The sequence below is a fragment of the Leucopleurus acutus genome (genome assembly GCF_964270905.1).
Source record: "Leucopleurus acutus genome assembly, chromosome: 7".
NCBI classification, from domain to species: Eukaryota; Metazoa; Chordata; class Mammalia; order Artiodactyla; family Delphinidae; genus Leucopleurus; species Leucopleurus acutus.
This window is the reverse complement of record NC_139150.1, coordinates 745468-772985: the sequence shown is the minus strand read 5'-3', so window position 1 is coordinate 772985 and position 27518 is coordinate 745468. Positions and strand designations below refer to the sequence as shown.

The window sequence follows — 27518 nt, the reverse complement described above, 5'->3', positions numbered from 1 at the left end:
CGCTTCAGCACCGCGGACAGCGCCAGCCGCCTGGAACAGAGCGCCCGGAACCCACGCGCACCCGGGTCCGCGCGGCCGGCCGAAGGCTCGGTGCCACCTGCTCGGTGCAGACGTCCCAGGACTAAGGCTCCCGGGGAGGACGTGGCGCCCTCAGCCCGCGGGATCGGGCGCGCGCAGGACGGCCGGGGCGTCCCTCTGGGGATGCGCCGAGGGCCCCGCGTTCGCGCTGCCCAGAGCCAGGGCGCCGCCCGGAGCCCATGAGCACCATGCGCCTGCTGACACTCGCCCTGCTTTTCTCCTGCTCCTTCGCCCGTGCCGCCTGCGACCCCAAGATCGTCAACATCGGCGCGGTACTGAGCACGCGGAAGCACGAGCAGATGTTCCGCGAGGCTGTGAACCAGGCCAACAAGCGGCACGGCTCCTGGAAGATCCAGCTCAACGCCACCTCCGTCACCCACAAGCCCAACGCCATCCAGATGGCCTTGTCGGTGTGCGAAGACCTCATCTCCAGCCAGGTGCCAGCACCCCCAGGGCTCACGCTGTGCCAGCTCCTGCCCCTCCCCCACCGCCTCGCCACCCGTCCTCCCTCCTTCACCCGCCGTCCCTCCCCCGTCCCAGTTTCATTCCATCCTTTCCTAGCCCTCTCCCTCCCCTTGAGAGAGGACCCAGGGGGCTGGTCTCACTAGCAGCTAAACACCAGTGTTGGCCGGTTCCCCATCTTAGCCCCAGATCAGTCACCGGCCAGCGGGGCTTGTCCTCACAGGGTTTCCAGGTGTCGAGGTCCAGACTGGTGTGTGCAGACATGTGGCCGTTTGCTTGGTCACTGTGTGTCAGGGTCGGGGCGGGCATTCCGGGCCTGCCTGAGAGGTGCCTGTCCCAGCCACATGCGGGACTGCAGGGCTTTAAACTGGATGGGGTCTGGGGCCATCTTTGTTCCTGCTTGGAGCTCTCCTTCCCTTCCTCCCTCCCCTTCCCCCATCCACAGGTCTGCCTGAGATGGGAAATGGCCCAGGTGTTGAAGCCGGGTGTTCTCCAGGGTGGGAACGGGGAGAGGTATCAGGGCAGAGCGTGGCAGCCACTGGCAGCCAGCGCTGCGGGGGAGGACACGACTCAAGGATTTTGCCTGTCAGAGCTGTCCGCCCCCGGGCTGCGCTGCCTGCTGAATCCCAATGAGGCCTCGGGATCACTGCAATGCAGCCTTTTATGTAACAGGCGGGACCGACACCGGTCCAAGTGCTGCTTACACACTCACCGGACAGGCACGCCACATCCATGGACACACACGCTCACATGCGCGCACACATTCATCCATGTTTGTGCACAGAGATGCGTAGACTTAAACTAGCACCCCTTCGTGCACATCAGAATTGCACACGCTTATTCACACACAGACCGACCCCCCAGGCATATCCATGAGCACACACATTCCTGTGCCACACATGCAAACACGCGTGCTCACACAAGCTCAATCATACATACACATGCACATACACATATGTTGGAGCATGCGGTATACGCACACATACCCAGCACACACTTGTGAGCACCTGCGTGGTCACACGCATGCACACACACGCTCAGGCCAACACTGGCCAGGCCCCTCTGGGTGCAGACTGTGCGGGGCAAAGGAGGGAGAACAAGTGTGGCCCTTTCTGGGAATCCCTCCTCCAACTTAGCTTTGCTGTCTGTGGGCACTGTTCTCCCAGGGAATAGCCAGTGCTAGGAGCAAAGGTGACAGCAGCAGCTGTCACATGCTGTGAGCCAGGTGCCGGCTCGGCAGCCATCGCCCCCACCACGTGGGCCAGCGCACACCCCACCCCGTTTGCAAAAGCAGGTGGTCCTGTAGCTCAGAGATGGGAAGGCAGAACTGGGACTGACAGGTCCTTCTAATGTGAGGGCAGCACGGAACTGCCAAGCCATCTGCCCCATCTCCCTGCCTCGGGGGCTGAGCCACTGGTCCAGGCAGGAAGGCCAGGTTTCCTTGAGGATGTGGTCAGTGCCCAAGTCAGCACTGGGTCTTGTTCAAACCGAGCGGGTCTCAGCCTGCCCCTGGAAGACACCAGCAGGAGGGCTCGGGCCTCTAGGCGGCCCCTTGCCCAGCTTCTCCCGCTAATAGTCTGCGATGTTCGACGCACCTTCCGGAGCTGCCCTCCATCTCTGGAGTGCTGGCCTCCGTCCACCTCTGACCCAGGATGAGGGTCAGCGTGGGGCTTGGTGTGGTTCTCCCAGCCCACGCTGGGGCGGCATGTGCGGCCCCATGCCAAGGACTGGCCTTCGTCCTCCCGCTCAGGGTCTCACCACACAGCTCAGGGCAGCCCCCAGGGTGAGGGGCGAGAGGGGAGGCCCTGGACAGGGGTGGGGGAGGGGCCTGTCATCTCCCTGTGTGTCTTCTTGGTCCCAGGAGTCTTGTCTGCCTCTGCCTCACCCCTATGATTCACTTCCACGCAGAAGGTGGGACTGGGTCTGGTCCCCTGCTGGGTGGCCTGCACTCCTGGGGCTGTGTGAGCACAGGTGGTGTCCCCCCGCCACCACCCACCCCCCGCTTCTGTGTTCAGCCTCTGCTGTTGCTGGACAGCCAGCTCCAGGGCAGTGTCCCCCGCTCCCCACTAGAGCTGACCCTGTCCCCTGTGTCCACAGGTCTACGCCATCCTAGTTAGCCACCCACCTACCCCCAACGACCACTTCACTCCCACCCCCGTCTCCTACACAGCTGGCTTCTACCGCATCCCTGTCCTGGGGCTGACCACCCGCATGTCCATCTACTCAGACAAGGTGAGCCTGACCGCTGCACGGGGACCCAGCTCTGCTCCCGTGTTCAGACCCGGTGGCTCGCTCCTGCAGCCCGGAGCCGCCAGCAGCTGCTGGGGGAGGGGGGGGGCAGGTGCTTTGCCAGGATGGGGGGCACAGGCAGAGGGGCTCAAACCATGGGCTCTGGGCTCCAGGTGCAACAGGGTGATACACTGAGGCACGCTCACAACTCACACCGGTCCACACTCACGGTCTCACAGAGACACGCAAACTCACCCACACACAGGCACACCAGTACACACTCACAGCACACAAACTCACAGTCACACAGACTCACAGATACTAACAAATCCATACACTCACACCTGCACACACACAGTCACACACATTCACAGGGACACTCACGTGCTCTTACGCACACACTGACGTTCACACGCATACTCACACCATCACCCACTCAAACACTCACGCTCATGTGCACACTCCCATAACTAACGTGTTCACGCCCCCACACTCACGCTCCATCATACACTCAGGCCCACACTCACACGCTGACACACATGCCCACGCACACTCGGGCACACGGCCAACTGACAGGTGACAGGCGCCAATAGCAAGCCCTGGGAAGCAGCAGAGGCCGTCGTGGGCCAGAAGAAGGGACAGACAGGGCAGCTTCCTGGACAGCGGGACGGGGCACTTTGGAGGAAGGGGCGCCAGGAGGAGGAAAAGCCTAGAAGTGGCTGGGACACCAGGTGGCAGTGAGGGTGTAGTTACCGGCACCTCCCGCTAGAGGGCACAGCTGGAAGAGGATTCCAGGTGAACAGGGGAGGCAGCTCGTGGCTGGGGGCGCTGGCCTGGGGGTTTCGGGCCTCGGGGCTGTATCATGGCCCATGGGCTGGGGGTCTGGCTGGAGTCGCCCAGTCGTGGAGCAGCAGCTGGGAGAGTCTAGAGGTCACCAAGTCGGTTTGGCAGGAAACTCACCCCCATAGCAGCCGGCACCTTGCACTAGTTTGCCCAGCCCTCCCGCAGTGTCTGCCCACGGCTCTGGGAGGACTGGTCAGCTGGGGAGGCAAACTGGCCACTGAGAGGCTGGGGGGGGGGGCAGCCTCCTCCACATCTCCCTCCAGGCCTGGTGTCACCTGCAGACAGGCCCGGAGGGGCTGCTCGGCAGGGACTCCAGCTTGGTGGCTTAGCTGAGGGGCCAGAGGGCTGGGCTGCTGGGGGCTTCCCCGCTCTCCCCATCTTCTCCAAATCCATGCTGCCGGGAGCCCAGGGTCCTGGATAACGCTGCCTAAGGCACGGAGGTCATCTCAGCCGGGCCCAGGATGTCTGGGGAGGTCAGGGAGGGGTCCTCCTGGAGGCGATAGGAAAGCAAGGCCAGAGTGAGGGGTCCTCTGGGACAGCCCACAAGGGAGGAGGCCAGTGGAGGCCAGGACGACCACCCGTTCCTGAGGCTCTGGAAACCCCAGCACACAGCAGAGGCACCCAAGCTGCTCAGAGGCACTTAACCCTCAACTGTGAGAAGTGGGGGCTCCCCCTAGGCCTGCCAGCCTCCTTCACCTCTCTGGGCACCAGGCCCCTCACATGCAAATGGGAGAACAATGGCTCTACAGAGGAGAGCAGGTGGTGGGGCACAGGAGAGGCTGGGGTGGGGGGAGCACTGTCCCAGAACAGGACACCAGCCCACCACGTGCCCCCGCCCCAGATCCAGACTGAGGCCCAGCATGAGGGCAAACCTGCGACCAAATCTTAGAGCTCCACCTTGACCCCACTCCTGGTACAACCCACAGACCATCTGTGCCCAACACGTGGACCAGAAGGGCCTGGGTCAGAGCCAGTCCAGGACCCCACCCACAGCCCCCTTGCAGACATGTCACCTGCTGGATGACACACAGAAGCAAAAGGGCATTCTCGCACCCTGATTCCAAGGCACAAAGAGGGCGCAGGTGAAAGAAGGATCTGGAGGGCTCAGAGGGCCCCAGGATCAGTGTGGGTCCCCAGGAACACTGCTCCCTGGGCAGACTCAAAGGCCCTGTGCTGAGGCGGGAGGGTCCTGCTCCGTCCCCTCCCTGGCAGCCAGTGCACTCAGAGAAGCAAGGTGGGGTCAGCAGGCAGCAACCCCTGGGCTCGGTGAAGGGATGAAGTATTTCGCCCCAAGAGTGAAGACTTGCTCTAAATACCAGTTACGTGAATTTGGGAAGGACCCGGGGGGATCTTTGAGATGCTGCACGCCAGCAAGAAGTTTCTGATCTCAAGTAGCTCAGCAGCGGGTGACTGCAGGGGAGGAGGGGAACGACCCCAGGAACAATTCCACAGACCGCCCCCTCTACCCGTCTCAGTCAGGGTGCTGCTGGGCAAACTGAGCCTCCGGTTCTCAGATTAGATGATGTGGGGTGGGGAGAGAAGCCAGCGGTGGGAAGGGAGGAGTGAGGGAAGCGGGGGTCCCCGGGCTCCGGGGTCCGGAAGCAGCGAGGGGGAGCGTCTGGCCCGCGCGCGCACGCGTGCGCGCCCTGGCCCGCGTCCTCAGCCGCCCCGTGTCCCGCAGAGCATCCACCTTAGCTTCCTGCGCACCGTGCCGCCCTACTCCCACCAGTCGAGCGTCTGGTTCGAGATGATGCGCGTCTACAGCTGGAACCACATCATCCTCCTGGTCAGCGACGACCACGAGGGCCGGGCGGCGCAGAAGCGCCTGGAGACCCTGCTGGAGGAGCGCGAGTCCAAGGTGAGGCCCGGGCGGGTGTCCCGAGCAGGAGTCGGAGCCGGCGAGCCGCCGCTGTGTCTGTGGCCCGTGTGAACACCCTTCTCTTTCCATCGTGCATGGTCAGCACCACTGCGTCTGGCGAGCGCCCGCCCCAGCCTGTCCTCGGCTCATTTCACTCGCTTTTGCCATTAGTCGAAATCTCCTTCGTGTCAGTCCCTGCGGGGCGAGGGCAGGACCACCTGGAGCTCCGCAAACACCCCGCCCCGCCCCGCTCCCCGCCCCCGTCCCCTCCCCCACCTCCCCGCAGCGCGCTTCCCAGCCCACACAGGCCCTAGGCTCAAAATTCCCTAGGGGCGCCGCCTCTGCCCCCCACACCGCTCCCTCCCAGCGGCCTCCCCTCGGGAGCCCCCTCAGTGTGGTGGCACCGCTCACCGTGCCCCCTCCACAAAGGACCCGGTTCCTTCTCTGCTGTGCCCCGTGCCCTGTCCTCGCGCCGGCCTCACCTCCGCCGCAGCCCCTCACCTCACAGCTGCCCATCACCCTCCCCAAAGCCCCACTCACGGACATCTGCCACCCCCAAGCCCGGCCTGGGCCCTGCCCCACTTCGTCCCCCCCCCCGCTCTCCCCACGGAACCCCACGCCCTTCCTCTCCTCACCTCCCCACCGTGGGGACTGGGGCTCTGGACTCCTGGGAATCCGGTAGACACCTGGCTCCACCTGCCCGTTCTACCCCAGCCCGGCGCCCACGTGTGGGCTGTGGAGAGACCGGAGTGGCGTTTCTGGGGGTCCAGGCGACCCCCACCCCACCCATCCCCACTGCCAGACTGAGGAGAAGCTGGTGCTCACCAGAGGAGGCCCGGGGTCCCGCCTTCACCCAGCCTGGAGCCCTGGGCGCTCAGCACCTGGGCCAAGGTCCCCCGGGGTTGGGTGGAGGCCAAGCTGGGCAGAGAGGGAGGGACGCCCAGGCTGGGGAGGGCCCCGGGAGGCCAGACCAAGGGGCGGCGGGGAGCATGTGCTGTCTGCGAAGTCAGAGTTGGCTTCAGTAAGCTGAGTGCCAACCCGGGTCCCCCAGGGTGCCGTAGGCCCCGAAGGGAAGAGAGGGCACCAGCTGGGGGTGAACCAGAGGGCAGACCCAGAGGGTCCTGGGGTCCTGCTGGGGGGGACTGGCTGAGTCTGGGAGGGAGGGCTGGTTAACGGGACTGCAGGCCCCACCCCCCTGAGACAGCACCCAGCACCAGGCAAGCAGGTCAGCTCCTGGCGTGCCCACCTGTGGCTGCACGCAGGCCCAGTGCGCACTCACGCACCCCCGCACGCCCAGCCACACGTGTTCCCTCTCACAGGCACACGCGGCCTTTCCCAAGACAATCCACTCACACTCTACTACGCCTGCCACAGGCTCGCAGGCGCCCTCCACACCTCCACGGCCCGGGGGCTCGCACACGCACACGCGCACACACGTATGCTCAGACGGCACTGGCCCTCACTCCCACCCACCACAGACTAACGTAGGCTGATGCTGCCACGCAGACGCCCACAGACGCACACGTGCTCACGAACTCCTGTCACAGCTGCTCTCCAGCGCACACGTGGGCTGACAGGCACGCCCATCACACACCAGTCAGTGAGGGCAGAGCAGCTGGACCTCTAAGAGAGGCAGAAGGGGGTGCTGGGAGGGGTGGGGAATAGGGGCCGGGGCTGGGGGAGGGGACATCGCCCATTCAGGACTGACGGGGCTGGGGTGGGCGCTGCTGGCATCACATAGCAGGTGCCTGGCGGGGGGCGGGCGGATGGGACCCCAAAGGGAGGCGTTTGGCTTGGGCGCAGACAGGGCCTCCCTTTCTCCTGAACGTGAGCGTTTCCAAGAGCGCAGCTCCGTGGCAGGGAGCCTCGGTGGCCCCCACGCCCCCTCATCCCCCAGCACCTCCCTGGCCCCCAGCCCCACCCCGGGCCTAGGTGTTTGCGAGCTCCAGGTACGTGCCCCTCTGCAGACGTGCCGAGGAGGTGGTGTGATTGCTTTAGCGCCGTCATTTTCAACCGTTTATAATCTTCTTCTGTGTCTGCATATTTTCTCTGTGCACATTATTCATCAGAGTAAAAAAAGGAACTATGAAAACCTCGACCAACTGTCCTATGACAACAAGCGCGGACCCAAGGTATATATGCATGGACGTGCACGCCACCCACCGACTAGGGAGCCCCGGCCTCCGGCGCCTCGGCTGCTAGGGCTACCGTGGGCCCAGCCGCGCCGCAGGCCCGAGCAATGAGGAGAGAGCGAGGTCGAGAGCAGGCAGCGTAGGCAGGAGAGGGCAGGTGCTGGCCGCCCAGGGCCCCGCAGCCCGCCGGCCGGGCCAAGGGGCAGGCACGGCCGCAGGAGGAGCTGCTCTCTGGGAAGTGCATGCGAATCTCCAGGCACCCCAGGGTTTCCTCGTGGAGCCCAGGAGGGAGCCCGCCTGTCCGCCTGACCTGCCTGTGGTCCGGGCTGCTCCTGCGGGGCCTGTGGACCAGGCCCCAGACGACCTCCCGTGGTTTTGGAAAAGGCGGCCTAGCCTCCGCTCCCGATTGCACTCCAAAGCTCTTTTCTGTTTCCTGTCCGCTGCACGCCTCTTTCTGAGTCTCGGTCCACTTCAGCTTGCATGCTCAGTGCAAAAGTGAGGCCAGGAGTGACAGGTGGAGAGACGCGCAGAGCAGAGAGCGAGGACAGGAGAGCCAGCAGGCTGAAGAAAGGACGAGCGAGGCCAGCCCGGCCGGCCGGCCGAGGAGCCTGGAAGGCAGGTGGCAGTGCAGGTGGCCGGCGCAGGCCGAGGCGGCCCTAGCGGAGCTGCCTCGGGGTTCCTAGCGGCCGCGGCTCGACTCTGGCCCCTGAGGCGCTGCATCCCCCGCCCCGGCCACCTGCTAACGCACCCGCTCACACCGCAGGCTGAGAAGGTGCTGCAGTTCGACCCGGGGACCAAGAACGTGACGGCCCTGCTGATGGAGGCGCGGGAGCTGGAGGCTCGGGTCATCGTCCTCTCCGCCAGGTGCGGCCAGGCTGGACTCAGGCTTTGGCGTCCTTGCCAAGGACGGTCCCCTTGCACGTGTACCCTGGGCCTCGGGGATGGGGGTGGGATAAGGCCCTGCCCTTAGGAAGGCAAACGCGGCCCAGGTGATAGACGGGAGGACACGGGGCTCTGGGAGCTGGGTCAGGGAGGGGGCCTGGGGCAGTGACGTGGGGTCTGCATGTGAGCCTGCGGGGGGAGGCCCACAGCAGGGACAGGGCTGAAGGGGTGGGGCAGTCGGACTAGGCAGTGTGAGAGGGGAACCGCGTAGGGGGAACCCAAAGCCAGGCTCTGCCGGACGGGCCTGGTCCCCACCGTAACCTCGCGGCTGAGCCCCCCGTAAAAATCTCCCTTTTTGCAAATGGCTGTGTCCTCCTGGGGAGGGAAAGGCAAGGCCACCAGGAATAGGAAAAGGAAGAGCCCTGCCTCATGGGACATACGTGGGAGAGCCTGGGGAGACCCGGCCCACTGTCTGCCTGTCCCAGAAGCTCTGCAGCCTCCAGCAGAGTGGGGAAAAACAGCAGGGGTCGCCCTGCAGGCAGCCAGCGGGAGCCTGCAGTGCCCTGAGTAGCAGGGCAGGTGTCCGTTTGCACGTTCAGGCCACAAACCTTTGGCACAGAGCCAGGTGCACCCCGTCCTTGGGCAGAGGGCAGGATGGGACCAGCAGGGGCCCCTCAGGCTGGAAGGCAGTTAGCGGGCACTAACGCCCACCGCCCTCCGCTCACGCACACCAGCACAGGCACTCACACGCATACACACGAACACGCATCACCCGCATACTGTCTACACGTGCACACGCCGTACACACACATGTGCACACAACATGCTTCCACGCCCTCCTGTACGCATGCCTGTGCCGTATACACACGTGCGCACAGGACATACCTATGCGCACACGGGCACGCTGCTACATGTAACACACGCAGGCATATTCTCACCTAGATACATGTGCAGACACACCACACACGTACACGCTCCGCACCGACACACACAGGGCACGGTGCTCTCGTGCATAGGTGCATACGCCACAGACACACCACGTGCTACGTACATGCACGAACCCCACACATGTGGCGATACTTGCTGTTCACAAAGGCACAGCACTTGGCAACCACATGCCCACCTCTTGAATCCACGCAAGGCCTGTGTATTGTCAGGCGGGAAGAGACCCCTCCCCTCACAGCCGGGGCTCCTCGGACAAGAGAGGCCAGAGTCCCACCACAGAGGGGGACCCGCCTGCCCAGCGCGCCCAGCTCCCAGAGCCTGGGGAAGCCGGTGGTCCCCTGGGCAGGGCAGACGCAGGTCTTCTTCGCCCTGGCGCCCCAGCCTGACACATTCTGGCTCCCCTCACGAGGGCTGTTGAGAGCGTTTTGCGGAGAGACCCCATTAAGCCAATCTTAACTTTTGACCAGTTTTCTACAGAGTGCTTCAGAGTTTCTAATTGATTTCCAAAACTTTTGTTTTTTAAATAATCCTCCTGAAGTTATCGTTACTGGGATCAGTTATTTCCATAAAACAGTTTGGTGGGTCGATCAGGCTTTTGTCTGCTTTACTGAAGATATCAGTTTACATGGACACAAGCACAGGTGTGTGCTCACCCCACCAAGTCCAACGTCACAGGCCTGGATGGTGTCCAGCAGACAGGCCTCTCCGCCAGGCTTTGTGGGCGCCGCTGACAGGGGCACACCGTGCCCTGACATGCACGAATGGGTGCTGCCAGTGATTCGGGCTGGATGTTGCCTGGAGCGCCTCTATTTTGTGTTGCTTTCATCCAACAGTAGCGTTCTCATTTAGAGCAAACACTGAAGATTTGCATTTCTTCCTTGAGAAAATTGGGGGCAGACCCCTTAGGGAACCTAGGGCCATCTTAGCTTCCAGGCTCAGCCATTGGGAAAATAACCCAACACTTGGACAATCTCCCCAGCCTCTTTGTACCCCGATGCCCATGCATTGGAGAAGCAAAGTGCCTGTTGTGGTCCAGGCCCATCTGGGACCAAATTCGGCCCAATAGGGGACAGAAGGTGGGAGCCCCACCAGGCCCAGGGTCCTTGCCCTGACCAGAGAGAGCCCAGCCCTAGGAGACCAGGTCCACAGAGGCTCACTTGTAAGGACACGCCAAAAACTCAGGACCACGTGTGCCTGCAAGGCGAGGCCTGTGCTGTGTCCTACCAGTGGCCCCAGCCCTGGATGGCAGAGAGAACACAGCTGCTTGGGCAGACTCCAAAAGGGAGAGCAGGTACCCTCATCTCTCTCCGGTGGCTTCCGCTGTGATGCTCAGGGCAGCTCCCTGGCTCTCGGTCCCAGAAGCATCTGACCAACCAGAAAGCCCCCAGCCCCTCAGTTCACAAGTTGAGGCATGCAGCACCAGAGGGGTATGGCTTGTCCAGGAAGCTGCAGGAGCACGGGATCAGGGGTGGACAGTCCAGGCACAGACCCGACTCTGTCACTTACCACTTGTGTGCCCTGCGTGCCACAGTTTCCCCTCCTGACACAGGGGTAGTACTTCTGCCCGTCTCACAGGGAGGTTGTGAGAATTAAATAAGATGGTCCATGAAAAGCATTCAGAATACTGCTTGGTACCTGGTGAGCGAGTTATCAACCAGTAAGGAGCCATCGCCATCCCATGTCACCCAAACCCTGCCCACCGAGGGCAGCGGGCCAGCAAGAGATGTCTGGGAAGCTCAGGGGGTCTGGGCCCACCCGCTCGCTTCTGTGGGGGTCTCCTGGCCCAGGTGCGGTGTAGGCTTGGGGTGGCGGCCGCACCCCATCTCTGCAGTGTCTCCAGACCTCCCTTGTGGGGGGCAGGGCTGGGGAAGAGGCCACGTGGGTAGGCCACGCTGCGGAGGAGACCCTGGGAATGTGGAGCGGCCGCCCCCGGCCCCGGGTGGGAAGGGCTGGAATCCCGGCCCCTCACCCGCTCTGCCCCACAGCGAGGACGACGCTGCCACCGTGTACCGCGCAGCCGCGATGCTGAACATGACCGGCTCGGGGTACGTGTGGCTGGTGGGGGAGCGCGAGATCTCGGGGAACGCCCTGCGCTACGCCCCGGACGGTGAGTGCTGGGCTCCAGGGTCCCGGTGGGCAGGGGTCCCCCACGGGCTCTAAGCCAACGCTTGCCCCAGGCATCATCGGGCTGCAGCTCATCAACGGCAAGAACGAGTCGGCCCACATCAGCGATGCCGTGGGGGTGGTGGCCCAGGCCGTGCACGAGCTTCTCGAGAAGGAGAACATCACCGATCCGCCGCGGGGCTGCGTGGGCAACACCAACATCTGGAAGACCGGGCCGCTCTTCAAGAGGTGGGCGGGGCCGCTCGTCTGAGGTGGGCGGGGCCGCTCGTCTGAGGTGGGCGGGCTGATCTCCTAAAGTGGGCGGGCCACCGTTCCGGCGCTGGGAACAGTCGCTCTTCCCAGGGCGGTCCAGCCCAGCCTGCTGCATCCTATAGATACCGCCACCTTCCCCAGTTTTCTCCTCTATCCCCCCCCGCGCTCCACCCTCACCTCCATCTCCACCACGATAATCACCTGCCCCATTTCCAACACTCGGATGTCACTGAAATCACAGCTGCTTCCGTTTCTCCTGCCCCCACCTTTTCCCACTGCTGCCCACCCTGAGGACCCACCCCACTCCCCAGGGCGGCTAACAGCCCTGGGGAGGAGGGTCTTGCTTCCGGTCGGGACTGGGAGAGCCCACGGGCCCAGGAGGTCAGACAAGGAATCCAGGTATGGCATCCAAGCCTGTAGAGAGCCAGGGTTGGCCAGAGACCCAAGTGGATGGCCACAGCAGGGCAGGAGTTAACTCAGAGAACCCTGGACACCACGGCACTAGTGTGGGGAGGCCCAGCCCAACACCAACACCGCCAGCCCCAAGTGGCACGTGCAGAGCCATGGTCCATGGGGCCCACGACAGGAGCACACGCACAACTGCAGATACAGGCAGCATATGTGCACACATGCACATGCGTGTGTGCACAGACAGGCTCAGAGAGGCACATCACACATGTGCCACAAGTACATGCACAGGGCTGCACCCCACGCAAGGATCCTGTGTGCACACATATATGGCCCAGTAGACACACCGCCCCCCCCCCACACACACACACAGGCGTGCACACTCAGGAAGACGAGACCCCAGCCCTTCCTCCCCACTGGCTGGTGAACAGCCCGCTGCTCCTGCCTGGGCTTCCGCCTCCTCATCTGTGAAGCTAGGACAGCTGCCATGAGAATCGAATATCCCAACCCACAGAAAGCCCTCAAAACAGGGTCTAGAGGCCGGGAGTTGCCTGGCTGCCATAGCTGCGCTGTGCACCTGACTCACAGTGGGCGGGGCTCACTGCATCCCTGATCATTCTAACCCACACTGCCCCCCTCCAGAGTGCTCATGTCTTCCAAGTACGCAGACGGCGTGACCGGCCGCGTGGAATTCAACGAGGATGGGGACCGGAAGTTTGCCAACTACAGCATCATGAACCTGCAGAACCGCAAGCTGGTACAAGTGGGCATCTACAACGGCACCCATGTAGGTGGGGGTCATGAGGGGGTGGGGGCTGGGGCCTTAGGGTCCTGGGGCCAAGACCCCTGCGTGGCCACCCTCCATCTCATACTCCCACCCCCAGGTTATTCCCAACGACAGGAAAATCATCTGGCCAGGCGGAGAGACAGAGAAGCCCCGAGGTTACCAGATGTCCACCAGGCTGAAGGTGGGGGACACGCCACCCTGCCCTAGCCTCCACACCCAGTATACTCCATCCCGCCCCTCGGGTGCAGAGGAGGGGACAGTGAGGTCAACGAAAGTGACTAAAGGAAGTGGGGGCGGGGCCAGCGCCCGCTGCCATTGCACACACCTGGCACTGCAGAGGCAGCAGGGAGAGCGGGTGGAGGGAGGAGAGGAAGCCGCCGGCCCCCCGTTTCATGGGCTCTGACCCAACTCCACTTAAATCTGGGGAAGTCACGTGGGCCAAGACTCCCCTGGGGATGAGCCAATCGGGGACAGGGGAGCAGATGGGCGTACTTCAGCTTCAGTGCTCTCTGCCCTGAGTCCTGGAGATGATGCCCCCATGCTCTTCATCACACCTCCAAGTGGTCCTAGCTAACCCCCCACGTTTAGCCTTCCTGGCCTCCTGCCGTGACTCGGTCTCACTGCCCTCTGAGCCCGGTCTCCCTACAGCATTCCCTATGGCTGGCCATCCCCTCCATGATTCCCTGGGCCTCTGGGAGCTCCCTTCCCCGGTTGGCCTCATCCCTCACAGCTTCTCTTCCTTGGCCTGACTCTTCCATGCTCCTCTGGACTCATCCCAGGGTGCCCTCCCCAGCGTCCCTCCCACACTGACCCACACCAGCACCGGGCTGGTACCTGAGCTCACAAAAGGCAAGGACCCTCAAGCACTGTGCTTCTCCCAGTGTCCCCGCCCCCAGGTCCTCAAATTTCTCTCAGCCTTGTCTGCTTTCTGAGCTAGCTCCCCCTTGGCCTCTCACCTGGACCCCTTTGCCAGCACCTGCCCACAGGTCACCACCCCTCTCAAGGGGCAGAGTGGACTTTCCCAAAGCCAACGCTCAGGAAAGACACCTGGTATTGAAAAGTCCGAGTGTAAAACAGACGACAGTCAGCCCGATGGTCCCACGCAGGCTTCGAGAGCCAGATGGCTTTTTACAACTTTTTTTTGTCTCACTGACTTTTTTTTTTTTTTTTTCGGTACGCGGGCCTCTCACTGCTGTGGCCTCTCCCGTTGCGGAGCACAGGCTCCGGACGCGCAGGTTCAGCGGCCATGGCTCACCGGCCCAGCCGCTCCGCGGCATGTGGGATCTACCCGGACCGGGGCACGAACCTGCGTCCCCTGCATCGGCAGGCGGACTCCCAACCACTGCGCCACCAGGGAAGCCCTGTCTCACTGATTTTTTTGACACTAAATTGTTTACTTTTTAATTAATTTATATTGGAGGATAGTTGATTTACAATGTTGTGTTAGTTTCTTCTGTACAGCAAAGTGAATCAGTTATACATACACATATATCCACTCTTTTTTAGATTCTATTCCCATATACAGGTCACTACAGGTTATTGAGTAGATTTCCCTGTGCTATACAGTAGGTTCTTATTAGTTATCTATTTTATATAGAGTAGTGTGTATATGTCAATCCCAGTCTCCCGATTTATCCCTCCTATCTCACTGAATTTTAAAAAAATATTTATTTATTTATTTGGCTGCACTGGGTCTTAGTTGCGGCACGAGGGATCTTCACTGCAGCATGTGGGATCTTCTAGTTGCAGCATGCGGAATCTTTAGTTGCAGCATGTGGGATTTTTTTTTTTTTTAGTTGCAGCATGCAGGATCTTCGTTGTGGTGTGCGGGATCTTTAGTTGTGGCATGCGAACTCTTAGTTGCAGCATGTGGGATCTAGTTCCCTGACCAGGGATCAAACCCGGGCCCCCTGCATTGGGAGTGTGGACTCTTAGCCACTGGACCACCAGGGAAGTCCCCTCACTGATTTTTTAAAAGCACGAGCATGTTACTCGCACAATAGAAAACGATGAGGAAAGTTTTAAGGACAAATAAGCTCCTTCAGGGGCTCCCCATCTCCTGCCCTGCAGGCTGAGGCCGGGGGCTACCCGCCCTGGAGGAGAAGGGGCCTCTCACACCGACCCCACGTCCCCTGGGACCCCTCCTCACATGCCGTGCTCGGTTCAGCCCCCTTTGCCTGTATCTGTCCTCCGCACCCCCAGGCTTCAGGCCCCTGAAGGACAGGGAGGAGAGAGCTCTCCAGCGTGAGCCCCAAGGAGCCCCTGGATTGAAGAGGCCTCGGCAGAGAGGGCGGCATCAGCGGGGAAGAGGAAGGGAGGAAGGATAGATGATCAGACAAAGACCCGCTGCAGGGGAGGCTGAGGTCAGGAGAGGCCGGAGCACCAGACAAGGGCAATCCCTGCGGGTCCCCGGACCTGTGCAGGCTCTGAGTGCACATGCCTCTGTCCTCATGGCAGGGGTGGGGCAGGGGGCAGGCTCTGGGCTGGGACAGGTGGTTTCTCAGCCCTGAGACGTCAGAGAAGGGGCCCAGGGCCGACTTTAGTGATGTGCAAGCCAAGACCCAAAGGAAAGTGGCCAAGAGCAGGCGCGGTGTTTCAGGAGGCCGGGCGCCTTCTGAATGCTGAGGTGGTCTGGGCACGACGGGGGAGTCTGGGGCCCCTCCGGCAGGCAGCAGGCCGACCAACTTTCTGAAGCTCCAGAGGGGGAAGTGTGGGGCATTTGCAGGGGGCGGGGCGGGGGGGCGGTCCAGGGGAGTCTGCATGCTGAGAAGAGGACAGCACCCCAGGGCAGCCCAGGGCTGGTGGTCCAGGCTGGGTGTCCCCCTCCCCTCCAGATCGTGACGATCCACCAGGAGCCCTTCGTGTATGTCAAGCCCACGCTGAGCGACGGCACGTGCAAGGAGGAGTTCACCGTGAACGGGGATCCGGTGAAGAAGGTGATCTGCACCGGGCCCAACGACACGTCGCCGGGCAGCCGTGAGTGCGGGGCTGGGGCGTGGGCCGCGGAGCGGGCGGGACGGCGCACCTGCGAGCCCCTCACTTAGCGCCCCTCCCCTCCGCCCAGCACGCCACACCGTGCCTCAGTGCTGCTACGGCTTCTGCATCGACCTACTCATCAAACTGGCGCGGACCATGAACTTCACTTATGAGGTGCACCTAGTGGCGGACGGCAAGTTCGGCACGCAGGAGCGGGTACGCGTGGGTCTCTGGAAGCCGGCGCGGGACCCAGTCCAGGTGGACCCTGTCTGGCTAGGGTCAGGGTCTCGGGTGGGCGGGGTCTGCAGGCTGGGTGGAGCCTGGGTGGGCGGGGCCTTCGAGCCAGACGGGGTCTGGAGTGGGAGATCCCGAGATGGGTCAGGGAGGGAGACTGTCCGGTCCGGGGAGCAAGGCCCGCCCGCGATGGCCGTGTCACCACCGGCTGTGTCTCCCCACAGGTGAACAACAGCAATAAGAAGGAGTGGAACGGGATGATGGGCGAGCTGCTCAGCGGGCAGGCAGACATGATCGTGGCGCCGCTGACCATCAACAACGAGCGCGCACAGTACATCGAGTTCTCCAAGCCCTTCAAGTACCAGGGCCTGACCATTCTGGTCAAGAAGGTGGGCAGGGGCCCAGCAGGGCGGGGTGGGGTCCTGGGAGGGCCTTGGCGGCGCTGACGGCCCGGCCTCCCACAGGAGATCCCCCGGAGCACGCTGGACTCGTTCATGCAGCCCTTCCAGAGTACGCTCTGGCTGCTGGTGGGGCTGTCAGTGCATGTGGTGGCCGTGATGCTGTACCTGCTGGACCGCTTCAGGTGAGCGCGGCCCGGGGGCCGGACTCCTCCCCCTGCGGGGCGGGCGGGGCGGGCGCGGCGGGACGGGGCGGGCGAGGGGGCGGGGCAGGGCTGCCTCTCCCGCCCTCTCCCGCCCGCCCTCTGCGCCCCCGCAGCCCCTTTGGCCGGTTCAAAGTGAACAGCGAGGAGGAGGAGGAGGATGCGCTGACCCTGTCCTCGGCCATGTGGTTCTCCTGGGGCGTCCTGCTCAACTCGGGCATCGGGGAAGGTGAGGCCACGCCCGGCCCGGGCCCCACGCTGCTCCGCAACCCTCACGCCCCACGCCGGGAGCTGACCGTCCTCTGCCCGCAGGCGCCCCCAGAAGCTTCTCGGCGCGCATCCTGGGCATGGTGTGGGCCGGCTTCGCCATGATCATCGTGGCCTCCTACACTGCCAACCTGGCGGCCTTCCTGGTGCTGGACCGGCCCGAGGAGCGCATCACCGGCATCAACGATCCCCGGGTGAGGCCTGGCCCGGCGGGGGGAGCGGGGCGTGAGGTCAGCGGCTGCCTGGGGTGGGGCCGGAGAGCAGCCGCGAGCCGGGCCCTCCGACCCTCTGACCCTGCAGCTGAGGAATCCTTCGGACAAGTTCATCTACGCGACGGTGAAGCAGAGCTCCGTGGACATCTACTTCCGGCGGCAGGTGGAGCTGAGCACCATGTACCGGCACATGGAGAAGCACAACTACGAGAGCGCGGCCGAGGCCATCCAGGCCGTGCGGGACAAGTGAGGGGGCGGGGCGGGGCGCTGGCCTGGGCGGGAGCAGTGGGGGCGTCCATCTTTCCAGTCAAAGTCAGAGTGTCCAGGCTGGATGCGAACCACGGGAAGGGGATAGACAGGGGGTTTCCAGGCTGGCGGGCGGGACTGCAAGGGCGCCAGGGCGGCCCGAACGTGTGGGCCCTGTGACCCTGCCCCAGTGACCCTGCCCCTGTGACCCCGCCCCTGTGACCCCGCCCCTGTGACCCTGCCCCATGACCCTGCCCCTGTGCCCCTGCCCCTGTGCCCCTGCCCCTGTGACCCTGCCCCTGTGCCCCTGCCCCTGTGACCCCGCCCCTGTGACCCTGCCCCTGCTCACAGCAAGCTGCATGCCTTCATCTGGGACTCGGCGGTGCTGGAGTTCGAGGCCTCGCAGAAGTGCGACCTGGTGACCACCGGCGAGCTGTTCTTCCGCTCAGGCTTTGGCATCGGCATGCGCAAAGACAGTCCTTGGAAGCAGAACGTCTCCCTGTCCATCCTCAAGTGAGTCGGCCCCACCCCGCCCCCCTCCAAGAGCCCCACCCAAGGCACACCGCCTCCCCCACCAACTGTAGCCCCCAGATGCACGCCATCTGCCCCGCCCCGCCCCGCCAGTGCCGGCCCAGCCTCCTCCTCAGCTCACATGCCCCGCCTGCCCAGGTCCCACGAGAACGGCTTCATGGAAGACCTGGACAAGACGTGGGTGCGGTACCAGGAGTGTGATTCGCGTAGCAACGCCCCTGCTACCCTCACGTTCGAGAACATGGCAGGTGGGCCCCCCACGCCCCCGACACCAGTGCTGACGCCGGGTGGACTCCCCGGGGGCTGGCTGCCTGGCCCGCCCGCAGCTGAGGCGCTGGGTCTTGGCCCGCAGGGGTCTTCATGCTGGTGGCCGGGGGCATCGTGGCCGGGATCTTCCTGATCTTCATCGAGATTGCCTACAAGCGGCACAAGGATGCTCGCCGGAAGCAGATGCAGCTGGCCTTTGCAGCAGTGAACGTGTGGAGAAAGAACCTGCAGGTAGGGCAGGCCACCCTCCGAGGCCTGGTGCCCACGGCTCGGCCTGGCCCCGGCCCTCCTCCATCCCCGCAGGCCGAAGCGTGGCTCTGGCTCCCAGGAGCCCCTGTGGCGAGGACTGGAGCTGGGAGCCACGGCCAAGGCCGCGCTGCTGGGGGCCGCCCGCAGGTGGCCGCCTCCGCAAAGCCGGGCTTCAAGCGTCCGCCTGGCCCCTCTGTCTCCAGAGTCGCCCACCGGCACCCATTCCATAGGAAGGCAAACTGAGGCAGGGTAAGACAGGGACCCACCTGGGTGTAGCATGTGAGTCCAAGACGCACTCTGCCCTCGCCGCCCCGCGCCCCTCCTTGGCACCCTCTGGGGACCCCCTTCCCCGCGGCCCTGGTGTGTCCTGTGCTCCATATAACTCCAGTCTTAACTGGCCGGCCGCTCCTGCCTGCAACCCCAGGCTGTGTCTGTGGGAAGTTGCCGCCAGCAGAGGACAGGCTGCACGTGGGGTGGCCACAGCCCACCTGGGACGGGCTCGTGCCCCATAGTCCAGCCCCAGTCTGCCCCATCTCTTCTCTTTCTCTGGGTACCTCCCCGGAGCCTGTGCCCTGGGAGGAAGCTGGTGCTGCAGGGAGGGAGGGCCGGGGCGACGGGGCTGCTGGAAGCCCACGCCTCTCATCTGCCCTCTCTTGCTCTTGGGACCTGGCCGCTGCTCTCACTGGCAGGCACAGGGCCCGTCCTGACCATCAGACCCGAGGCCAGGGTCCCAGGAGCTGCCTCCGTCTCTCTGTCACTCCAGCGCATCTCGCCACCTGCCTTCGGCCCCTCAGCCCCTTCCTGAATCTTGGTGCGCCTCCTCGGGGGTCAGAGTGGCCGGTGGGGCCGGTGGGGCAACTCCTCCCGTGCTCGGAGGGCTCCTCCTCCTCGGGACGCCCCTAAACCAGGGGCACCTCGGAGCCAGGGAGCCAGGCGGACCTCCCAGGAAGAGAGCCAGATGGGACCCCCCCGAGCCCAGCCCCAGCATGAGCGAGGTCAGGCCCGAGAGCCGGGCAGGAGCAGAGGCCGCCTGCAAGTGTCCGACCATCGGTCGGTCCATCCAGCACAGGGAGGCAGGCCGGAGTGAGGGCCCGAGTGGCCAGCCAGGCCGGGCAGCAGCCCCCAAGGAGCAGGCGAGGGCAGGTGTGGCCGCCACCCTTAGCCGTCTAATCACTTATACATATTCATTTTAGGATAGAAAGAGTGGTAGAGCAGAGCCTGACCCTAAAAAGAAAGCCACATTTAGGGCTATCACCTCCACCCTGGCTTCCAGCTTCAAGAGACGTAGGTCCTCCAAAGACACGGTAAGGGGAAGAGCGCCCAGTTCCACGTCTCCGACTCTGATCTCGCCCCTCCGTGTCTGTGTCCCGTGCATCAGGCCCCTCCCTCGCCATCCCACCCGCTCCCACCTCTGACTGCCGTGGCCTTTCTGCCCTCACCTCTACTCGCCCAGCACACTAGGTCTTCTCTCTCTGACTCTCTAGATCTTTCTCTCGTGGTCCTTTCTCCCGCTGGCCCTCACCGGGTCCTCTTCCCCGTGTGTCTCTGCGTTAGTCTGCCCCCCACCCATGCCATGACGCCATGCGCCATCTTGAAGCCGTGTCATGTTGTTGGTCAGCCAGCCGGCCTCACCGCGTCGGGGCTGTGCCCGGGGCCCCGGGAGCCTGGACCACCCTGTCCCAGGCTCCTCACCTGTCAGGAGGCCGCACCACCTCTCTGTTACGTCCGCTTCTCCAGCCTCTCCCAGAGAGGCCCACCGCCCTCCCTCCCTCCCTGCGACGTCCACGGAGGGATGGCTGTGATGTCCCATCTGCCCATCTGTCTGGCCGCCAGCCCTGCCACCCAGACACCTGTCTCACGTGTCTCACCAGAGCCATGCCTGTTGCATTCCCTCCATGTGGTCTCTGTGTGGGCCGGGGCTGGGGGCCGGGCCTGGCTCCATCTGGGTGGACGGCTGGGGCCTGGAGTTGGTACAGGCCCCTGGCCACAGGGGACGTCAGGTGGGGAATGGGTGGGACCAAAGGAGGCGGCTCCCACCCCAGGCCGAGCAGGGGCCCTGCAGGAGGCGTGCCGGCAGCACCCAGGGATCTGAGAACGGATGGAGGTGGGCCTGAAAGCCGTGGCCTCCAAGCCGTGGGCGCTGAGGCTCCTAGACAGAGGCTCGGGAAGGGGAGGCCTCTACGGAGATCAGTGCCTCAGCGCCTGGCCCCCCGCCCCTCCAGAGCCAGGCCTTCCACCTGAGCCAAGAATTCCCTGCCTCTCTGCCTTGGGCAGCCTGTCACTGGCCCAGATGTGCGCGCTCGAACCAAAGGCCCCCCAGACTGACCCAGCCTTGCTAGGAGCATCCCCAGGTGGGGAGGGGGCCGCCCAGAGCCAGCACAGCCCTCAGTCCAGCGGCCTCCCTGCAGTCAGGGGTGGTCTGGCCTCCAGTCCGCAGGAAGCCCCAAATTCGTGGGCAGCATCACCCATCTGCTCCAAGGTGGAAGGAAGCAGGATTTGCAGCCACCACCCCCAGTGCATGGGAAGAGGGGCAGACACAGGACACAGACAGGGCTCAGCACAGAGCCATCTGAGTCCCAGGGGAAGCCACCAGCGCGCCCCATGAGGGGCCTGTAAGGCCTGGGGGCTCCACTTCCCAGAGCTCAGCACAGACAGGGTGGGGGGACAGGGAGGATCTGTGGGGCTGGGAGCACAGGCCTGGGGCTGTCCAGGCCCGGGAAGTGGGTGGAGCCTGAGCCAGGGGACCCAGCAGGGGGTGCAGGAAGAGGAGGATCCGACAGGAGCAGGGGTGGGGCAGTCGGGGGGAGGGGCGAGAAGGTACCCAGCAGACAGCGCTTTGGGGGCCCGCAGAGTCTCGCAGGCAGTAGGCCATTTTCTGAGGGCATCACTGAGTCCTTACCCCGCATTCCGCCCTGGAGCAGAAATGCAGGCCCCTTAGCTGGGCCAGGTGCAGCTCAGAGACCCTCATGGTGCCTTTCCAGGGACACGCTCCCAGCAGACTCCTTGCCCGAGCCTCCCCAGGGGCCATCCTCCAGGCCAGCTTTGGTGCCACGTGGCATCTGGGGCTGGCCTGCCCTGCAGGGGTGACTGGGGACACTGCAAGCTGGGGGCTGGGCGGGGGAGGGCAGCCTAGCTCCCACCATTTCAGGCTGGGCGCCTGCTCGGAGGGAGGCCTGGGTGGGGGGCTCTGTCGGGAGGGGTGGGGTCAGTCCGGCTGCTGAGATCCTCTGCCCCTGTCCCGTGGCTGGTCTGGGCCAGGGCGGCACTGGGCGCTCAGGGCTGGGGTCCCTGGCGGCCGGCGGGGCCAGCGGGTATTGATTGTTGGTTCTTATTTATAGAGCACCGGGGGTGGACGCGGCGCTTTGCAAAACCAAAAAGACACAGTGCTGCCGCGACGCGCTATTGAGAGGGAGGAGGGCCAGCTGCAGATGTGTGCCCGTCATAGGGAGAGCTGAGACGCCCTGCCCGCCCTCCTCTGCCCCCCTCCCCCGCAGACAGACAGACAGACGGACGGGACAGCGGCCCGGCCCACGCAGAGTCCCGGAGCACGACGGGGTCAGGGGGAGGAGCACCCCCCAGCCTCCCCCAGGCCGCGCCCGCCTGCCTGCCGGTCGGCCGGCTGGCCGGTCCACCCGTCCCGGCCCCGCGCATGCCCCCTGAGCGTCGGGCTAACGGGCGCCTTGTCTGTGTATTTCTATTTTGCAGCAGTACCATCCCACTGATATCACGGGCCCGCTCAACCTCTCAGATCCCTCGGTCAGCACCGTGGTGTGAGGCCCCCGGAGGCGCCCACCTGCCCAGTTAGCCCTGCTGCTCGGGAAGGCCTGAGGGAAGCCCACCTGCCAGAGACTGCCCACCCTGGGCCTCCCGTCCGTCCGTCTGCCCTGCTGCCTGGCGGGCAGCCCCTGCTGGACTGAGGCTCGGGCCAGAGCTGCTGAGGACGGGTCAGAGCTGAGCTGGCTGGGCAGGGCCGCAGGGCGCTCCGGCAGAGGCAGGGCCCTGGGGTCTCTGAGCAGTGGGGAGAGGGGCTGACTTGGCCCCGGGCAGAGGGCCTTGGAGCAGAGACTGAAGCCCCATCCTTCCCCAGCCACCACCAGAGCCATCATGGGGGCCCTTGGCCCCGGCTGGCTGGGTCCCCCGCTCCCGCAGCGCCGGCACCCCACAGCCTTGTCCCCACCTCTCCCTTCTTGCCCACACCCCTTCTCCGCTTGACCCCATCCTCTGAGCTGGCCCTGCCCTTCCCGGACTGCAGACCCTGACCCCCCAGCTGGCAGCCGCCTCCCAGGGGCGCGCTCGGGCTCCCCACTGCCTCCCCCTTCTCCGGACTCCGTGAGGGCTGAGCCTTCTCTTCGCCTCCTCTGGCCCGCAGCCCAGGATGCGCTTCCCCGGACGCCGGCTCGGGACTGTCTTCAGCCCCGCGCGCCACCTTGTACAGGCCCAGCCCTTCCCGCGTCCAGGCGTGTGCCTTCCCCCGTTGCGGTCCGAGCGCCGCCGCGCACTGCCCCTCCGCCCCAGGGGCCCGGCGTGCACCGCCTTCCACCCCCCCCCCCACCCGGTGTGTGTAGTGGTGATGCCGAAAGGAATGTCAAGAAAACTTCTATCTGTGTCGCTTGTTGACGCCTGCAGGGAGTGCGAAGGAGGGCAGGGGATAGGGCGAAGGTTCGAGGGCGGCCGCGGCCCGCTCAGGCTTCGGCGGCGGCGACTGCCGTAGGCGAGGCCATGCCGGCACCGGGATCCGGCAGACTCCTCGGCGGGCGGCGGGCGGCGGCGCGGCGGCGGCGCGCGCGGCAGGCGGTAAGCATGGAGCCCAGCGCCAGGCAGGCGGCCAGGCTAGCGAGGAAGGAGACGGGCCCGAGCGCGTAGACCACGGCCAGTTCCCGCGCGGCAAGGGGCCGCGCGCAGTGGTTGAAGGCGGCGTCGGGGAAGGCGGTCAAGGGGCTGAGCGTCAGGCGTCCCGGCGACACGCAGATCAGCGTCTCGGCCTCTGCGGGACAAGGGAGCGGCGTCAGGCGACGGCGGCGGCGGCAGTGGCCCGCCCCGCCCCGCCCGCGCCCCCGAGGGCTCACCTGGCGCGGGCAGCGGGTGCCTGCGCAGCCAGGTGCAGAGTGGGCGCAGCGCGCAGCCGCAGGCCCAGGGGTTGCCGCGCAGTCGCAGCGTGCTGAGAGCGGGCAGGCCCGCCAGGAGCGCGGGCGCGAGGGCAGGCAGCTCGTTGTCCTGCAGGCTGAGCGTGCTCAGCAGCGGGAGCGTGCCCAGCGCCGCGGGCTCTAGACGCGCCAGCCGGTTCCCGGCCAGAGAGAGGACGCAAAGCGCGCGCAGCGGAGCGAAGGTGCCGGGCACCAGCGCCTCCAGCTGGTTGGCGCTGAGGTCGAGCTGCTTCAGCGCGCCCAAGCCCCAGAAGGCTCGCGCGTGCACCCAGCGCAGTCCGTTCTCGCGCAGATCCAGGTGTAGCAGCGCGCCAGCGCCCACGAAGGCGCCGGGCGGCAGCGCACGCACGCGGTTGTGGTCCAGCAGCAGCGCGCGCACGCGCTGGCTCAGGCCCCCTGGCACGGCGGGCAGCGCGCGCCCGGAGCAGTTGGCCTGGCCCTCTGGCGCGCACGCGCACGCCTCGGGGCAGTCCGGGGCGCCCGGGGTTGCCGCGGGGGCGGCTGCGGGGGGCGCCTGGATCCACACTGGCCACGGCGACAGCAGCAGTAGGAACAGCGGCGGCGGCCGTCGCGAGAGAAAGGAGGGGCTCCGCATGGGGGCAACGGTAGGAGGCCAGCTGCCCAGGCGTCCCGGGAGCCCGTCCGTCCCACGGCTGGTCCCGTGCCTAGGGCGGAGGCTGGGCACATAGCCAGCGCCCGGCACTGCCAGCCACCTGTCCTGAAGCTCTGAGCTCCTCTTGGCTCCGCGCCAGCAGCAGCACTGACAAGGCGCCACCCCCTCCTCACCTGCGTGGTCCACCGCCCCGCACCCGGCTGAGGCCTGGGCAACTGGACCACACCGCCGCCCCCGCAGCCTCACCGCCACTGAACTCATGGCTGCGACACGCGGAACAGGACCCAGTGCTACCCGCTCCTCCCCCGAGTCTCTGCCGCCTCCTCTCAGCCGGGATTCTAGTGCGCATATCCAGTAGCCCCCCAGGGATGCTCCCATCCTCATGGGGCACAAGCACAGGATGGGGGCCTGAGCCCAGGGGACAGGCAGTGAGGTAGAGGGAGGGCTGCACGCCTGAGGAAGGCGAGGCCATCACATCTGCCCCACCCTGCCCACCAGGGACTCTGCCGGAACTTCGAGGAGGCAGTGTGGTGGAGCAGGGGCACCAGCCCAAGTCCTCCTGCCACATGCTGCTCCCTCTGGACTCACCAGAGTTGCAGGTCCTGTCCCGGCATTTTCCTGGGGTGGGGGTGGGGGTGGGGGTGGGGGTGGGATGGGCAGGGGCTCACGGGGGGCGGGGGGGGCTGTCTGCTTCATGGGACAAAGCGGCAGGAAGATGCAGGGAGGAGCTGGGCTGACGCCACGATGGCAGGAAGTGGAAACCCCAGGGGTGTGCTCCCTGCCCTGCAGGGTGGACAGCGGGAGCCCAGCATGGGCACTGGGCACCCCACTGAAGAGACAGGAGGCGACACAGACCCCTCCCTCACCCCAATAGCATCTGCAGAAGGGCTCGAGGGGGGCCAGCAGGGAGGACAACGCAGACCTGCTAACTACTGTTTAATTCCCCTTCCCCCAGCTGCCCAAAGCCCTACTGAGGCGGCAGGGGTTGTGGGGGCAGCTCCTCTAGGGTCGAGTCCACGGTGATGGTCGTGAGGCCGTGATCTTCCAGGGGCGGCATCATGGAGACCTCCATTTCAGGGGCCATGAGGTGGGACCCCATGTGCACCGCGTGCAGGTCCATGTGATCTTCCTGAGCCCCGCAGTGCCCCACCAACCTGCACAGCGTGGTCCAGGTCAGGCTAGCTGCAGGCGGCCATCAGCATGGGCTCATGAGGCCTCAACCACCCGGGGCTCCTGCCGTGTCTGTGAACCACACCTCCCGGGGGTGGGGGGTCAGGGAGCAGGGGCACAGCTCGCCCTGGGGGTCCTCCCCCGGGGTCACTCACCTGCTCTCCATGTGTCCGGGGCATCTTTCACTGAGGGGCGGGGGGGAACAAAGGTAAGGCGTGAGTCTGGGAACAGTGGGGTTGGCCTCCAGGAGCCCAGCGGTGCTCCCCACACCTCTCCCCATCCCATTCTGGGAGACTCCATTCCCAAGCCCCTGGTGACCTCGCCCATTGAGACCAAGGGCCCAGGGGGACAGCCCGGCCCCACAGCCCTCACACGCCCGCCCTGGCCCTGGGGCTCACGCACCCCTTGGCTCGAATGACGCCAACCGCCACGATGATGAGAGCGCAGAAGCAGCTGGCGCTGATACCCGCCAGCACCACCAGCAGGGCAATGAGGGCCTTGCGGCTGAGGCCAAGGCTACACTCACAGTAGGTCCCAGCTGCAGAGACAGGGCCAGGGGCTCTTATCACCTCCCAGTGGGTCACCCCCAAGCCTACCCTCCCACCCCCGGCAGCCACCAGAAGGACACGGGTGAGCCTGGCCTGCCTGAACCAGGGAGGGGCCCTGGCTGGGGACAGGGTTGGGGAACAGGAGGAGACACCTGCAGCAGGGATGAGCAAAAGGGACAAACATATCAGGCCGAGGGGGCGGCCAACCAGGCAGGAGTCAGGCTGGAGACAGGGGGCCATCTCCAAGCCTCTGGACAGAACTCATCGGAAGGCGCTGACCTCACAATGGAGCTGTGAGGCAGGGAAGGTGGGGGCAGGGCCTCGCCTTGGGCACCGCCCTCGGGTGCTAGGCTCCGAGAAGCCCTGGGCAGGCAGCCCCAGGGTAGGGCAGGTAGGGCGGCCGGGGCCTGGGAGTCGCTCCAGAGTGCCCTGGCCAGATCTGAGGCAGGGGCAGTGGTGGGGCTGCCGTGGTCTTGGAAGGAGAGCGCTTCACGGCAAAGGGGCAGCGGCTGCACTTGGGACCCTGGGGTCGCAGAGGCAGCGGCCTGGAAACCCAGAGAGGTCCACAGTGGGCAAGCCTGGGCCTCAGTTTCCCTGTCAGGATAAGGGCTGCGGCAGCTTAGTTGGGGGGGCCTGGGATCCAGCTGACTGATGTCACCACCCTCCCCCCAAGACTGGAACAAGCAGGGACCAAGTGAGGCCCGGGGGGTGGACACGCACCCACCGCCCCATACGGGCCCCAGCAGTGTTTCGCAGAACACCCTCAAGGAGCAGGTGGCTGGGGCTCTGGCTTAAGTGTGTCATTACAGTTAGAGCTCACGACCACCGCCGCAGTCTGTCCCCTGTGCAGCCTCTCGCAGACCAGGCAAGCGCTGTCCACAGGAGGCTGGCACGGCTGGGCTTAACCTCAGCCTCCTCCCCTAAGGACCTGCCGAGCAAACGCAGGCAGCAGAAGCAAATACCTGCCCCCCCCCACGGCTAACCCCACAGGGCACTGGGGGGTGGGGGGTGCCCCGCTGGGCCGCAGCCAACCCCTGGTCACTGGGGGCCTCCCTGACCCTCACACAGGTGCCCCTCCTGGTGGCAGCTCCTGGCACACCTCTACACCTGTTGAGTGATCCTATGACCTGAGACGCTGGGTTTTACCACACTCATCCACAAACAGTCCAAAGGGACTCAGGGCAGGTGTGTCCCGGCCCAGCGGCTGGCACTGCCACCCTGCCAGGCCAGTCCAGCAGGTCTGCATCCTGGTTAGGATGACGAAGGCCTGCCCAGCCCAGTGCCAGGCAGGAAGTCCCTCTTCTTTTTTTTCTTTACGTGTCTTTATTACTTTTTTACTTTATTTTATTTTTGGCCGCGTCGGGTCTTCGCCGCTGCGCGCAGGCTTTCTCTAGTTCCAGTGAGCCGAGGCCACTCTTCGTCACGGTGCAGGGCCTTCTCATTGCAGCGGCTTCTCCTGT

General features: G+C 64.9%; 3 protein-coding genes across 10 annotated transcripts; 1 reads left to right on the top strand and 2 right to left on the bottom strand.

Annotated features, from left to right (window-relative positions):
• Window positions 1–257: 257 nt before the first annotated feature.
• GRIN1 (glutamate ionotropic receptor NMDA type subunit 1) lies at window positions 258–22357 on the top strand (the record flags this gene model as incomplete). Of its 8 annotated transcripts, none has more annotated exons than XM_082842898.1 (21): window positions 258–515; window positions 2638–2772; window positions 5294–5470; window positions 7540–7602; window positions 8366–8466; window positions 11415–11536; window positions 11607–11781; window positions 12856–13000; window positions 13098–13181; window positions 15835–15976; window positions 16065–16192; window positions 16435–16599; window positions 16675–16793; window positions 16928–17040; window positions 17124–17272; window positions 17379–17536; window positions 17888–18049; window positions 18206–18315; window positions 18420–18565; window positions 19777–19887; window positions 22289–22357. In XM_082842898.1, the coding sequence occupies 21 exons, from the start codon at window positions 258–260 to the stop codon at window positions 22355–22357; spliced, it is 2832 nt and encodes a 943-aa protein (XP_082699024.1). The 8 variants fall into 8 exon arrangements, with proteins under 8 accessions (XP_082699024.1, XP_082699022.1, XP_082699026.1 ...); XM_082842896.1 differs by lacking the exon at window positions 22289–22357 and adding an exon at window positions 21922–22038; XM_082842900.1 differs by lacking the exon at window positions 7540–7602.
• Window positions 22358–23265: 908 nt separating this feature from the next.
• Window positions 23266–24322, bottom strand: LRRC26 (leucine rich repeat containing 26; the record flags this gene model as incomplete). The annotated part of the gene is made up of 2 exons (XM_082843716.1): window positions 23266–23567; window positions 23650–24322. The coding sequence occupies 2 exons, from the start codon at window positions 24320–24322 to the stop codon at window positions 23266–23268; spliced, it is 975 nt and encodes a 324-aa protein (XP_082699842.1).
• A 985-nt stretch (window positions 24323–25307) lies between these two features.
• On the bottom strand, window positions 25308–26298 carry TMEM210 (transmembrane protein 210; the record flags this gene model as incomplete). The annotated part of the gene is made up of 4 exons (XM_082843715.1): window positions 25308–25494; window positions 25666–25695; window positions 25913–26048; window positions 26211–26298. 4 exons carry the CDS (start codon window positions 26296–26298, stop codon window positions 25308–25310), a joined length of 441 nt encoding a protein of 146 aa, XP_082699841.1.
• Window positions 26299–27518: the final 1220 nt, after the last annotated feature.